This window comes from Amphiura filiformis, chromosome 3, assembly GCF_039555335.1.
Source record: "Amphiura filiformis chromosome 3, Afil_fr2py, whole genome shotgun sequence".
NCBI classification, from domain to species: Eukaryota; Metazoa; Echinodermata; class Ophiuroidea; order Amphilepidida; family Amphiuridae; genus Amphiura; species Amphiura filiformis.
This window is the reverse complement of record NC_092630.1, coordinates 45,862,690-45,878,319: the sequence shown is the minus strand read 5'-3', so window position 1 is coordinate 45,878,319 and position 15,630 is coordinate 45,862,690. Positions and strand designations below refer to the sequence as shown.

The 15,630-nt window shown below is 36.0% G+C and overlaps 1 protein-coding gene across 1 annotated transcript in view; it reads left to right on the top strand.

Annotated features, from left to right (window-relative positions):
* LOC140148599 (alpha-1,6-mannosyl-glycoprotein 2-beta-N-acetylglucosaminyltransferase-like) overlaps positions 1-15,630 on the top strand; it is a 157,627-nt gene that overhangs the window by 15,653 nt on the left and 126,344 nt on the right. The window contains exon 2 of the mRNA XM_072170610.1: positions 10,590-11,363. Within this exon, the coding sequence (XP_072026711.1) occupies positions 10,779-11,363 (585 nt within the window). The 5' untranslated portion in view covers positions 10,590-10,778. The remainder of the gene's footprint in view (positions 1-10,589; positions 11,364-15,630) is intronic.

The following is a 15,630-nucleotide window of genomic DNA, read 5'->3' as shown; positions in this document are numbered from 1 at the left end:
CTTGGGTAAAAATACCAATCATATTCCAATCTACTGTTACCCAGCAAATTTCTACTGAAACCAGAGAGACATATCACACACGATGCATAGCATTTTTTCCTGTAAACCGGAAGTAAGGAAAACATTTGGCAAGCGCAAAACATCACGGTTCTATCCTAAATTTAAATGTCCAAGCTTATAGCGTAAGCACAATTTATAGTTCTCAGTAATCCATGACCCACCAAGATTGCATTATTTTATCAGTGGATCTAGCAATTGACTTAGAGGAAGGTGACCTGATATATTTGTAAAATGGAATTCTTTAAAACTTACGTATTTACATAAAATGTCGTCCCTTTCAAGCATGCAAAAGAACGCATAAATGTTCCTTGTAAATGTGACTAATTCCTAACGGAATTACTGAATTTATAAACTGGTAGTCTACAGTGCTTTTATTAATGATAATCATCATGATCATGTAATAAATTGATATCAAATGAGAGATCCTATTTTTCTCATTAACATATTGAAATTAGCAGTTCTAAATCGGTGTATTTCTGAAGATACCATCAAAACCCTGTTGAATTAGTCTCATTAATGTGGTATACCACATTTGAGACTAATTCGACACTTTTTTAATGACTTCTTCGGAAATATACCGGAATGTCTAATTTCAATATGTCAATGAGTAAACTGATACCAAAATCTGCATTTTGATGGGGTAAAGTGGGGGATGAGGCTGTCAATCAGGTTACCCACCTTTAAATTATGAAGTTAATTTACAGCCAAAATATAACTTACTATAGACCACTTGACATCATTGTTTATCAACAAAGGTGAGGGACTCGTCTATCGATATGCTCGAACGAGCCACTACACTGATCAATGGCTTTCTTGTACTGTATGAAATGTGGCGGGCGATTTAAAATGCATGTGCCCTTAGCAGACTATGATGCGTATGCACACTGCAGGGCAAAGAACAATGTAAATTGTCATAATGCGCACGCATATAAAAAGTACAATTTAAAGTCTGTGGTAAAGTCGGCCATTTTACATGTCACACATGCTGCCAGTTTATGTAGCAATTGACAGACTTTATAATAGGCATGTGTTATTCCATTTATTTTCTAAAACGTTTAACACATCAGTGATACGTGCGTTTAACACGCATTAATGTCAAGTTGAAATACGAGTTGTTGTGTGCATGACTGCATATGTACAATATTGTTTACGATAACGTTTCTAGAGTAATTTCAATGATCGAGATTTTCGGACCACTAAATTCACAATTGAATTAATAGTTAGTCTACACTAGCACTAAGTGTTTACATGTTACAGAATAGCTGCGCCATTTACGCGCGCTGTCTGGCTCGCTGTTGTTTAGCATTGAAGAATGGAAAATTGAAGGTTGTGTGTGCACGTTTACCGCAATTGCTAAACGTTAAACGCATCATGCATGCGTTTAACGGTACATGCGATTAACATTCTTATGCCTATTTTATAATATCAGAAAGAAGGAACCTGCTACATTAGGCCTACTATAGCCATCACATATGACTTCAGATCTTTACTCGGCATGGGTTTGTTACCAGCCAAGACACGGCATACAGACTTGTAGTACCCGTACTCGTACCCATACCCGTACTCGAGTCCCAATTTCCGTACCCGTATCCGTACCCATGGCTCCGGACCCGTACCCGTACTCATGCCCTATTTTGGCTTGGACCCGTACTCATGGACTGGTACCCATACCCGTACTCATGGCTCGGGACCAGTACTCATGGCCCGGGACCCGTACCCGTACTCATGGCCTGGCCCGGGACTCGTACCCGTACCCATGGATACGGGTACCATGGGTACGGGTACCATGGGTACGGGTACCATACAGTACCTGCCTACATGCATGTAAGGAAGTGAGAGTAGATCTACTCTCACTTCTCACATGCCTATTAACTCCACGCATGCACTGAGTACTCTAATCATAGACATAATCAAAACAAATAGGTTACATTGATGGGGTTGGGTGGGGAGTAACACATGCATATGATGCATGGATCCAGATAGCAAGTGCCCTAAATTGTAGCCTGGCCCAGGGCCCTGAAAAAGGTAAATCTAGTCCTGGCTACACAAAATGTACATGCTATACACAGTGTAGATACCTACATTACATTGTCATGATTGTGACAGCCTCCAGCCTACATTGTATGCACACTTCATGCCACCCCTACATGTATATTACATTTAGCATTCACACTCAGGAAAAAATAGCAAACTGGAACTAAAACATATCAAGAATTGTTGTTTGTGGTGAATTTCAAGTTATCATGTTTTGATATCATTATTATACATTTATAGCATTTATTCATCATTTTAATATTCCCCCATCCAAATACACTCACCTAGCACAAGTGCACACATAAAAACTACATTTTCCACCACATGTACTTGGGCAGTGTGTACATTTGCATTTGAGTCAAATGATAGAGAGTTCCTTTGCCATACCATGTTTACAGAAATTTATGATTTATTGCAGCTTATAGGCAAAATATTAATAAAACTTCAATATAATTATCCAGATGTGCATAATTAAGGTTATACAGGATTTTGAACTCTTGTGTAGGCAAATTGGCTGCACGTAGCCACCTAAAATATTTTGTTTTTCAAAAAATAAACATGGCAGGCCTAAAAATCATACTTCATCTTAAAGTTGACACTCTAATGATTATTATTGTAATACTTTTAACGTCATAGCTCATACACAAATGTACTTTGTAAGTGTTTCAATTTGTGTTCAATTTCATGAGCATGAGGTTTTTTTGGGAAAGAGGCCAGGAAAATATGGGGAGAGGGTCCGATTTCATTGCGATTTCGCATATGTGTTACAAACAAACCAATGAAATAATGTACCTATTTATTCTTTCGATAGGTCCTCCTGATTTAAAACAGTAAGCTTACATGTTCACAGAATTTCAATGAAAATGATGGGGTAATGTCGTCTTTTTTGCAACAACAATATTAATTTAGTGTGCCAATATATTGACACAATTATTCCCTACATTATTTCTTTGAAGTATCAGCTAACACATGCATATCAAAATTTTATGAATCAGCTACGGAAACATTAAAAATAATTTATTTCATCTCAGCATATCAGGCCAAATGGTCCAAAATGGAGTTCTGAGATATCCACACATTTAGTTTCAAGTACTCACATTTTCTGCTATTTCACAGTATCAATTCACAATCCCATAATATTCCAGGTGCAGTGCTCCTGTATTACTACTGATAATCCTTACTGCATGGGAAGTATCAATTGATTTTCACAAAACTTGCAGAAATTGACAAATTTCTGCCAAAACTTCCACACTATCTATTATCATGTTCAAACCATGTGCTAACTTGTTTACAATGCTAGTTAGTGTTGCCAGGGCCAAGGTGATAGTACTTATTTTATTGATTTTGTCTAGTATAGTGCTGGTTGAATACTCATGCTCCACTGTGCATATGCTTCAGTGATTTTAGCAATCAAATGAAAATGATAGGGTTGCCAGTTCATGCACTGGAATAATAATCACTATAAGGGGCACATCACTAAATAAATGTCCCATTGAAATACATGTGAAAATACAATAAAGTAACTAGGTGCATAATAATTATGAGTCCTGGGGAGGGTAGAATGGGGAGGGGGGAGCAGTTTTGGCAAACATTTACAGTGCATCTTTATAAGGCTTAGGAAACACTACAGAAACATTCAAATCTGCATCATAATATCTAGGCCATTTAAAGTTTCCACATTGGCAAATTTAGGCTGGCCGAGAGCAGGGCCAGGGGAGGATGACAGGAAATGTTGGCATACCTTTTAAAATCTAACCCACGGGCCCCCCCATGTATATTTGGGATTCCCCTTCCAAAGAAAATGATAGCCCCTCACACCTTCTCTTTCTTCCATGAGTTACACCAACTGCGGAAGGATTTAGTGTAGTGTCCCCTTAAAACAAGAACTGTCTTTAAAAAAGAATTAGTGCTGTGGGATATCTAGAGCAAATATTGATACACAAATATAATTTAAAAAATACTTTGTTGATACAATTTTTTCAATCTACATCTCTGAGATGTTTAATATATACATATACTTCATAAATAAAAATTAAAAAACAAAAGACAAGTTGAGTGGAATTTTCACCCTCCGTAACCTTAAAGATAATAATTAAAAGCTAATGGATAATCTGGTGGATATGTGCTGGGGATGTGTGGATGTGCATGAAAGTCTCCACTAATTTTGAAAATTAACAATTAAGTCTACAAATTTTGGCTCAAATTTGAAATCCAGTTGATGTTTAATAATTTTAATGTTGAATAATAACTTGAATGCTATATCACTGCTAATTGTATGTTGAAATTAGTATTGTACAGTCTTTGTGTCCATACACAGACATGTTTACATGATTTTTGCATCCCAAAAATATGCCACTTTTACTAAGACCATCACCAATATCTTTTTTTTAAATGTAAATGGGAGTACTTCTTAGCAAATAAAAATGTCTCAGCAACTCATGGCACACACAACAAATTAAAATGTTGTATATTGTTATGACAAAATTAATTTCTCTAATTCTGTTGGGGCAAAATCGTTTTATTCATTTGTTATGGTATGAAAGAGTGTATTTACAGCAAGGTATAATTGCCAATAAATTAATGTTTGCATCAATAACAATAGCTTTATTTATACCCATGTACCCATAATGGGACTCATACCAGTATTCGGGTCCCAATATCTGTACCCGTACCCATGGCCCGTACCAGTACCCATACTGGGACCGTGCACTGCGTACTCGAGTCCCAATTTCTGTACCTGTACCCATTACCCGTACTCATGGCTCCGTACCTTACCGCATTACTCGCACCCTATTTTTGGTTCGGACCGTACCCGTACTCATGGCTTCAGACCCGTACCCGTACCCATGGTCTGGGACCCGTACCCGTACCCATGGACTGGGACCCGTACCCGTACTCATGGCTAGGGACCTGTACCCGTACTCATGACGGGTCCCAATACTACAAGTCTGAATTGGTCTACCGTCAGTACAAGTACATGGCTCATGGTTGTCATCAGGGATATTAGGGCAAAGGGGTTTTTAGCTCATTGTGTTAGCACAATGAACTCTAGGCATGATCCATTTTTCTGTATGTTTTTTTCTTTCTCTTGCTACATCGTTTGAGCAATGGATCTGGTAATTTGAGGTGGCGATCTTTGCATGATGGTTCATGATTGTTACTTATTTAGCTAAAAAAATTCGGACGGAAAGTATCATTTTTGGCGCATTTTCTTTCTTTTTGTTTTACCTAGTTTCATGGAATAGTCTCCTATGCAGACTGTTTGTGGTGCTTTTCATATTACAAACACTGTACAAACTCCTTGATCGTGCGAATTTGTAAAAGAGATGGTTGAACTTTACTGTTTCAGTGCGGCTACAATGTCTGCTTTTCAGTGTTGCTTTTAGCACCAATTGGGCTTGTGCAGTGTATAGGCCCTTACTTCTGTGCACGAGCCATGAGCAAATAGTGTCTCAAATTCTCCCAAATCAGAACTAATTGGGCTACCAAATTGTTGGTTGGCAACCCTGATTATGAACAAACATCTCACTCATTTACACTTTATATCACACATCTTGACCCAATTAGTTATGTAAACATTTACTCAAGGACACAGGTGAAATGTCCTTTTGACTGGCACTGGCCTAGTATATCAGTATATGGGACCATGACAACCCCTCTCTGACATTACAAAACAGACAACCAGAAAGTCTGAACAGGGAAGTGCTGGGGTAAACACTAGGCTAGTGGCCTTTCCCTGTTCTGAAGATTGAAGGGAGCACTTGTTTGAAATATGAAGCAAAATTTTATTTATTTATTTATTTCATTTACCATGAAAGTGTTGTAGTTTTTAAGTTTCAAGTTTTTATTTGGAAATTGCTTTTACATCAGTGACACTCATCTATCCGATGGTGCATCCAAGACATTAAATATACTTGTGAACAAAACTGTGTTAAACAAAATAAAATCAAAGGATACTCGACAAGCAAAAGGTACAAATAAATAAATGCCTTGAATAAATAAATATCTTGAGAACCGCAAGTATATTTTCAAAATGCTGATTTGTGCTTGATCACAGCACTATGGTGATTTTGAGGTTTGAGAATACTGAAATGTGTTTTTCAAAGTTGGCAGCCCTGTATACATGGCTATACATGGCTATACATAGCTATATATGGCTATACATGGCTATGACATGGTTACATATGGCTATACATAACTATGCATGGCTATACATGGCCATACATAGCTATGCATGGCTATACATAGCTATGCATGGCTATACATAGCTATGCATGGCTATACATAGCTATGCATGGCTATACATAGCTATGCATGGCTATACATAGCTATGCATGGCTATACATAACTATGCATGGCTATACATAGCTATGCATGGCTATACATAGCTATGCATGGATATACATAGCTATGCATGGCTATACATAGCTATGCATGGCTATACATAGCTATGCATGACTATACATAACTATGCATGGCTATACATAGCTATGCATGCCATTTACCATGAAAGTGTTGTAGTTTTTAAGTTTCAAGTTTTTATTTGGAAATTGCTTTTACATCAGTGGCACTCATCTATCCGATGGTGCATCCAAGACATTAAATATACAAACAAAACTGTATTAAACAAAATAATATCAAAGGATACTCGACAAGCAAAAGGTACAAATAAATAAATGCCTTGAATAAATAAATATCTTGAGAACCCTAAGTATATTTTCAAAATGCTGATTTGTGCTTGATCACACCACTATGGTGATTTTGAGAATACTGAAATGTGTTTTTTCAAAGTTGGCAGCCCTGTATACATAGCTATACATGGCTATACATGGCCATGACATGGTTACATATGGCTATACATGGCCATACATAGCTATCCATGGCTATACATAGCTATCCATGGCTATACATATAGCTATCCATGGCTATACATAGCTATGCATGGCTATACATAGCTATGCATGGCTATACATAGCTATGCATGGCTATACATAACTATGCATGGCTATACTATGCATGGCTATACATAGCTATGCATGGCTATACATAGCTATGCATGGCTATACATATCTATGCATGGCTATACATAGCTACGCATGGTATTCCTGACCATAACCCATAACAAATGAGCTACAGCACCAGTGGTGTTCTTGTATAAAACCCCTTTGCCCTAATATCCCTTAAAAGTGCTTAGTTGCCTTAAACATGCTTAGTTCGAACACTGTTTGTTGGGTTATTGAATGATCTGGTGATTTTTAAAATTGAAGAGCCTTTAACAAGTAATTTGTTAACAGGACAGTCAGTCAAGTTATGATGTGTTCTAGATCTGATAAAATTTATTATGGTCATCGGGACTCTTGTGCAAATAGGATAGAGCTACAGCTGCATAATTTCTCAAACATTAACTTCTTAAAGGTCCTTCTTAAAGGTCAGCTTCAAACTAGAGAAGCTGGACATTGTATAAATAACATGTTTGCTTGATCACCAAAGAGGACAAAGATCCATCAAGTGATGGCACAAAAACTTTCAGGACTGTATTTCAGTTTGACAATTTTGTCGATTGTGATTCACCTCCAGCAGTTGCTTAGGAGCCGCTGGGGGAGATGCCTAAATATGCATTGCATCATGGGAAAATGTCCAAAGCCTGCGAAATTCAAATACAACATGTATGTCATTGTGTTTAAATGTCAAGATAATGATGTTACACATGAATGCACCTAAAACGACAATGTACAATTTGGCCTATAGTAGATCCATTTTTGTCTTGCCTGAAAGGAGGAAACTATACCGTTAATCACTTTTACGGGTATGGATGGCTGTATGCATGTGCCAAATTGGTTCAAGGTTTGGTTAAAGTTGAATAGTTCAAATCATATTGCAACCAAACGTGGGTCATAGCTGTATAATGGGTACATAGATGTATTGGTAGTAATGGTATCAAAGGTCACCTACATTTTAAAGGTCATATGAGGTCAACTGGTAAAATAGGCTGAAAATGCTCTACTGCTGCCACTTGTCTTTCCATTCCAAGATCCCATAAGTTGGCTGGTGACAGAGCATTTTCCACTATTGCCCCTGTTCTATGGAATGGTTTGCCTTCCCACATTCGTGACTCTCCCAATGTCCAAACTTTCAAAAAGAACCTAAAAACTCACCTTTTCACCTAATGTTTCCTCCCTCTTGCATTTTTCCTTTTCCATAGCGCTTTGTTTCTTCATTTAAAAAGCGCTCTAGAAATCTGTGTATTATTATTATTATTATTAAATGAAAATTTGGTCTCCTGTGAACAGTTCAAATCTAATTGCAATGCAACCAAACTTGAGCCATAGTTGAACTTTCATTTAATAGCGGTGTTCAAGGTCACATACTCCAGTCAAAGGTCATTTGAGGTCAATATGTAAAATAGGCTGAAAATGAAAAAAAAGGATCTCTAATTGAAGACCCCCTATCCTCTAAATCAAATACATGTTGTTTACTTTCAGTTTGTTACTAATAAGCAATGCAATAAGGGATCTAATAGCAACATTTGCACAGTATTTTTGTGGGACCTACATGTAAGAGCACATTGCATTCTGAATACGAGGAATGTCCTCCTGATATCAAATAATTAAAGATTTTTGAAATTTGCAATATAATACAAATTTTATGGCAAAAATTGGTATTCTTTAAAATTTTAATATTTTACAAATTATCAGTACTCCAAATAAACTTGATAAATCTAATGATTTGTACTCACAGTGTATGTAGCTGGGAGGAAAAGCTGACAATCGTTTGAAAATTTTGACATTTCGTATTTTATGATATATACATTTTTCCCCAAAAGACATACAATTTTTACCTGTCTTTTTGCTTAAAGTTTTGAGTATATCTGAAAGCACTTAGAAATCATATAAGATTGTTTGAACAAGTCTTGCCAAGAATGATCAGACTTTGGTAAAAACACCAGTTCCTCTCTCAGCGAATCAGAAATATGATGAGGCAATATTAAATATTTCATTATTAAGCTAAAATACACTATTCATGTTTAAAACTTGAAACTGTTGAAATTATCAGAAGGATAAGAGGGATTTTACAGATGAGTTTGGCACAGATACTCAAGATATTTGCAAACATAATTAAAATTTAATGTGATGATACATAATTGATACTTCAAATATAAGTGCATGTTATTCAATTTTAAATTATGAAACTTTTGGCAAAAATGAAAATTTGATGCAGGCAGGCAATCTGAAACTAACGATTCATTGGGCTATGACTCCATTTAACGTCTATACTCCCTGTGTAGGATATTAAGGTCATATCTTCCATAGTGGGTGTATGGATTTCAATTGGAATAGCCATGGACGAAAAAGATAACAGACCGCGTCTCAGCATCACCTGATATTAATGAGGGCCGATTGTTCCATGAAATGCGACATGCAAAACCACTACGCACTTACCCCATATTTTTATGGTTTATCACATAATCGCAAAGGTACGCAACTCTCTATCGCGTATAAGAGAAGGCACACAATGCAGGTGTGATTTTTAGACGGCACTATGGAACAATCGGCCCTCATGAATATGCGAGCATTCACAGCATACAAATCAATGCACAGGGACTTTGACTGTTGATACATGGTCTATTATAGTAGTCTGTGGGAATAGCCCATTTCCATTAACCTTATCTGAGATTGACTTGGGTATAATGTTGTCAGCATAGGTAAGTCACCTGGGACTGCATGAACAAACTAATCAAGTGCAGTACACATCCATGATTACGAAAACATATGATTTTGTTAGGTGGTACATCAATATTAAAAGAAGCATCCAGAGTGAATACTATAGAGACATGTTGTAGAAAGAGTGTAAATGTAATCAAGGAAGAAATTGTGACTTTCTCTTCAGGATTTATTCTCTTTGTAAAAGATATATTTGAGGTAGGATCAAATATCTCGTAAAACTTGAACAACAAGTGGAACAGTTCAAACAAGTTTGTCAAGTGTTGCATAAAGTGCCAGTATCATGGTTTAATATTGAGCTGCTTATAAGCATTTGATGATTCAATTCGACTTGGCAATTAAATTTTTGTTATGAGCAGATATATATATATATATATGTGTAATGCAGTATAGATCCTCATAATGGTGTGCCACTGTTGGTAATGGAGCATACAAAATGCTATTTACCATCAAACATTTTTACTATTACATTATCATGGTTGATTTCAATTCTGTATCATCAGATTAAGTTTTGATTATATGCTTGCAAGCTCATTTATCTGTAGGTTTATGTCTGAATTGCAGACTGCAGTGATATTTTCAAATTTTAATAAGTACATTTTCCATAATATGAATATTACTTTTGTGCCATTTATGGATAAATGAGTCGGTTTTTGGACTTTGTCACAATATTTGATGTTCGGAGTGTGGGGTGGGGGAGGGGGAGGAGCAAGAATGAGACTGCTAAGTGTTACATACATATTATAAATTGTTTTCTGTTGTTGTTTTTTACAGATACTGACAATAATGCCTGTACTACACCATGCTCATTCAAATCTACCAAAAACTGGTTGTGATTCGACATATTCATGAGGGCACTTTTCATCAGCCAAAAAGTACTACAAATATCAACACTGTACTACTGCATTGACCACTAAGTGCAATTACCACTTCAGCAGAACAACCAAAGGATCACAAACAAAAATGAGGTTACGAAGGACTTTGTATAAACTGACCATCCTGGTCGGTTTAGGGTTAATGTATACTATATATAAAGTTTCTCTACGACATTCCACAGATGCAGATTATGTAGACAGTCTACGGAATGTTGCGGGCAGGGATATAGGCAAATCTGGTAACCGTGAACTACATAATTTGCATAATCCAGCGAATCCCATCCCACCTGAACAAGTGAAAGTTTTTGGGAGGGATAAAGAAGCAAGCAATAATAGTGATCATGCAGTGAAATTTGTACATAGAACTAGCAAACCTGTTGTAGCTGACATACTTCCAAAAAATATCACATTTACAGGGAAGAACTCTGTGATCAAGCGTGCCATGCTAGAAGTAAACCATAGACAAGAAATTTTCAATTCAGAACGTTTTCCACAAAGGTCTGAGAGTTCAGTAGTGATTGTGGTAATGGTCCATAAACGTTTGGAGTACCTGCGCTTCTTGATTGACTCTCTGAGAAAAGCACGAGATATTGATGATGCATTACTCATTTTCAGCCACGATTTTTACTCGGAAGAAATCAATGCATTGGTTCGGTCCATTGATTTCTGTCAGGTAAGTTTGTGATAGATGATGGTTTTGTCTTATTGAAATTTGAGCAAAACTGGGATGTGATTAGGTAAATTTAGCTCTGTGTATTGAAGGTGGCATCAGCTACTTACTTTAATAATGATTTAATACTTTAATAATCACTTCTAGTCTTTCATTACTGTTCAGATTTATTTGAATATTTTAAGTAAGTTGGTATCAATGTCAAATACCTAGCATCTCATTTAACTGAACCATGGATAAGAATGTTACAGAAGTGTTTAATTAGGCTGTTCTAGATTAAATCCATACACCCCCTATATGGAAGGCATGACCTTTATGACACAGCGGTGTAGATTTCAAACAGAGTCGCCCATTCAGGTAACCTCATTTGAAATTCACATTCCCTGTGGAAGATTAAGGCCATGTCTTCCATAGGGGGTGTATGGATTTCAACTGCAATAGCCCAGTGGTAATGCTGCATATTTTCAACAAAATATTTCAAAGTGAATTATGAATAAGTCATAATTACGGGCTTATCACTTAATTGCATGTGCACTCAGCATACAGCATAAGATTTTACTGTTGATTTTGTGTGTGCTTGTGTAAAAATAAATTTACAAAACAATTCTGTTTCCCCATACCTTTGTAGCCCTAAATCTCTGGAAAATTTATGTTGATGCTATCACTTTCTGATTAATAAATATTTTCCTTGAAATTACCATTGAAACCAATAAACTGCATGTATTTTTTCTACTTAAAAAAACACAACTTGCCACTATATTTTTTAAACAAATAAAAATTAAAGACAAATTTGTAAGCTGTATAACAAAATGCTTTAAAATAAGCACTTCATATGACAGAGAAAGATATAAATGGGATCAATGGGTTCTCATATATCATACTTCATAAACGTGTGCTAATCTAGTAATTACAGGGTTAAATACGATGCACAATTCATATCTTTCAAGACATATCAATTTCATAGAGACTGGTACTTTTAGTGTCTTCATCTGTAGCGATATCACAGTGGACTGTAAGTTTGTAAGATACTAGCATAGATCATGCCAAGGTAGGGAGGAAATCCTGGATTTATTTACCCACTGTTTTATGGGTAACCAATAGTGACACTAGAAAATCTGCATCAAAAAGGGTGTCATGCCCTAACGTACATGCATGGCAATGTTGTGTAGTGCATGGTCATTGCTACATGGATTGGTTTATACATGAATCTGTCTTGATTCTTCTACTTTGATTTGTACGAGGGTCAATCAAAAAGTTCTACTTCTATCATCAAATCTCTGTTATCGTACGGGCCAGGATATTGAAATTACCCATGGTTATACTCTTAAATCTTGTCTACAAAATAAAAACTTTATTTGATTAAAATGTGATTTTTGGTTGTTAAGATGTGTTAGTTAGAGTGAGTACAGATTTGATACATTGGAAATGGTCTGAAAAGAAATGCTAATTTTGATTAAAAAGGTGGTCAACATCTATGTGGAAATCATTGCAGATTTATTTCTGAAAATGATTAAATTGCTTTATTTTTGTTGAAATAATTTAAGCAATACCTAATGCTTGCAGATAGTACAGTTTACTGAGTATCATGTCTTTTGCACATCAAAACCAATACATGTTCAGAATAGCCTTCGTATTGACCCTTTTCCTTAGGTTGTTAACTTCGATCAGTGAACACTTGTTGGTTCAAGTTTGAATATAAATTGGTTCATTAGTTAAATTCAAATAAGTCTTGTGCAAAGTTTTTATATTTTATAAGTAGCCTATACATAATGTTATTAACAAACCGTTAATCTAATTTCCACCTCAAGATACATCCATTGCTTAAAATAGGATTTTGCGAATTACCCTAAAACGTGGTCTAGTCAAAATCTGGCAAATTTCACTAACATTTGTGTGTCTGGGCCCTTCAATATTTTCTTCTCATATAAGGCAAAAAAATAAAAGGTTCATCTCAAAGCTTGCGCGCGCATTTTATTTGTAAAATCGGTTGATTTGAAAAAAAAGAAATGCAGACATTTTTGTTATTTCAAAAAAAAATATTTGTAGTTTTTTCTGGAAAAATTCGGCGAAAATCAGACTTTTTTCTCAAAATACCATAAAAATACCATACCAAGTCGGGAATTTAAAAAAAAATTGCATTTCACATTTGTTTTCAAACCACTCGTGAGCTTTGAGACGAACCTTTTATTTTTTTGGCCTAGTACATGTTTCATTTTGTTTTGAAGTCCCAAAGCATGTAAGAGAGCTTAAATGTGTGCATTATCCAAAGCTACGATATGATGCCTACTAAACTTTTGGCTTCAGTTTTTATTTTTAACTGTTTCCGATGTACCAAATATCTGTAGTCACTTTAACCAATATATCTTAACAACCAAAAATCACATTTTTATCAAATAACTTTCATTTTGTAGCCTGCATGTAAGAGTATGATCATGGGTAATTTCAATTGCCTGGCGTGTAAGATAACAGAGATGTGACGATGGAGGTAGAACTTTTTGAATGACCCTTGTATATGATCGAGTTATTACTAGTGTTGCTGTGACATGCTCACCAGGATTGTTCTCCTGAGATTCCAGTTTGATTTGCTGGAATTGAGTCTGATAAACACAATGTTGTTCTTTGTCGTTATGATATATACAAGGCCCTTCTGGACATGGATATTTCTCACGTTGAAATAATTTGTCTTGATTTTGGGTCTTCATGGATACTGTTATTCTTGTTGTATGAAAATGTTGCTTTAAGCAAGGTTTTGAAGCATGTTACATCTGTGGCTCTGGTCATATTACTAGTATATTTTTAAATCACAATTTTATCAAATTAACACTTCTGGAATGTAGTGAAATGACTAAAATTACAAAAATCATGGAACACAAAGATTGCAATTATAGTTAGGCTGTTCTTCAGTTATTATCTAAACTGTAAATTAAAGTATCTTGATCCACATTTGTTTTCTGAAAATGTGATTTTCAGCAAGTCACAGAGAACCATTTATAATTTGGAACATGAGACTAGTAGCATGTGCGTCGCTAGACCAATATGATTCGGGGGGGGTGTACAGCATGTTTTGCCGACGGAAATATTTTGTAAATTGTACTTTGTAGACCCAATTTATGTTTGGCCAGGGCGCTCAAGAATCTAAAAAGGGGGGGGGGGGGAGGGTAACGGTCAAAAACAATTTTTCGACAATTTCTTTTAATTAGTAACTACTATAACATTTAAACAATAGGTCTACAGTATTATGTAACAACAGCACAATTTCGTAACACATTCATCTTTTATATGACTCTTGCAAGTTGCCGACAATCGCATAGCTTTGACTACACTTGCCGACAAGGCGACAATCACAAGCATGATAACAGTCCATTTTGCAGACAAAAAATTGCCTATGGGGGGTGTGTTACCCTCATACCCCCCCCTCTAGCTGCCCTGACTAGTAGACTAAAAGAGCTCTCTCCATAATTTGACATGAAAGCTTGTCCTATGCACCTGATTCAATTTCCCTTTCATGTCTGGTCTGTTAAAAAAGCTTGTTATTGTAACATCAAAAATAGTGTTATGCTGCTCCAAGAATCTTACGATGTCAGAGATCTTATGAGTAGAAGCCAATGTTTTTGTACTATATTTAAAATGGCAATTTGCTTTGACAAGTATGCTGCAGTATGAGATTGTTGTTGAGGGGAATATTTATACAACCAAGATATTGTGACCCAGAGCAAGTAAACGAGGAGTGCGCAAAATTGAGAGATTCAATTTTCTTTGTAAATGGAGACAATAATAAGAGTTCAGATGCAAAATGCAATAAACACCATTTTCAAACGTAAAGGAAAAGGCTACCGGCATGTGTTCTATAATGCTGGCTTTAAATTGATGCACTGTGTTAGGGCTCATATTGAAATACCCTACCACGTTTTCACACAGGATTCCCCTCGCTAAGCGCGCTCCTCAGGAAAGCTTGGTCATAAAATGGATGGATTATATGCATCAGTGATACACCCTGCCCAGGATTTTAACAAAAGAAGGCTAGCACAGGAAAGCTGCAGGATGGCGCACACCTTCCTGTGTTTACAGGAATTTCAATATGAGCCCTTAGTAAACACATGTCAGTATCTGTATATTTGAACATGTATTTGACAATATATCAAAGAAAAGTGGATATATTAGTTTATGAATCTGAACCAAAAGCAAAAATAAACGGAGCAAATTTGTAATCTTTACCCAACAGATAAAGGTTGAAAAAACGAGTGTATCTGGCTGAATTCGAACTGGCGAC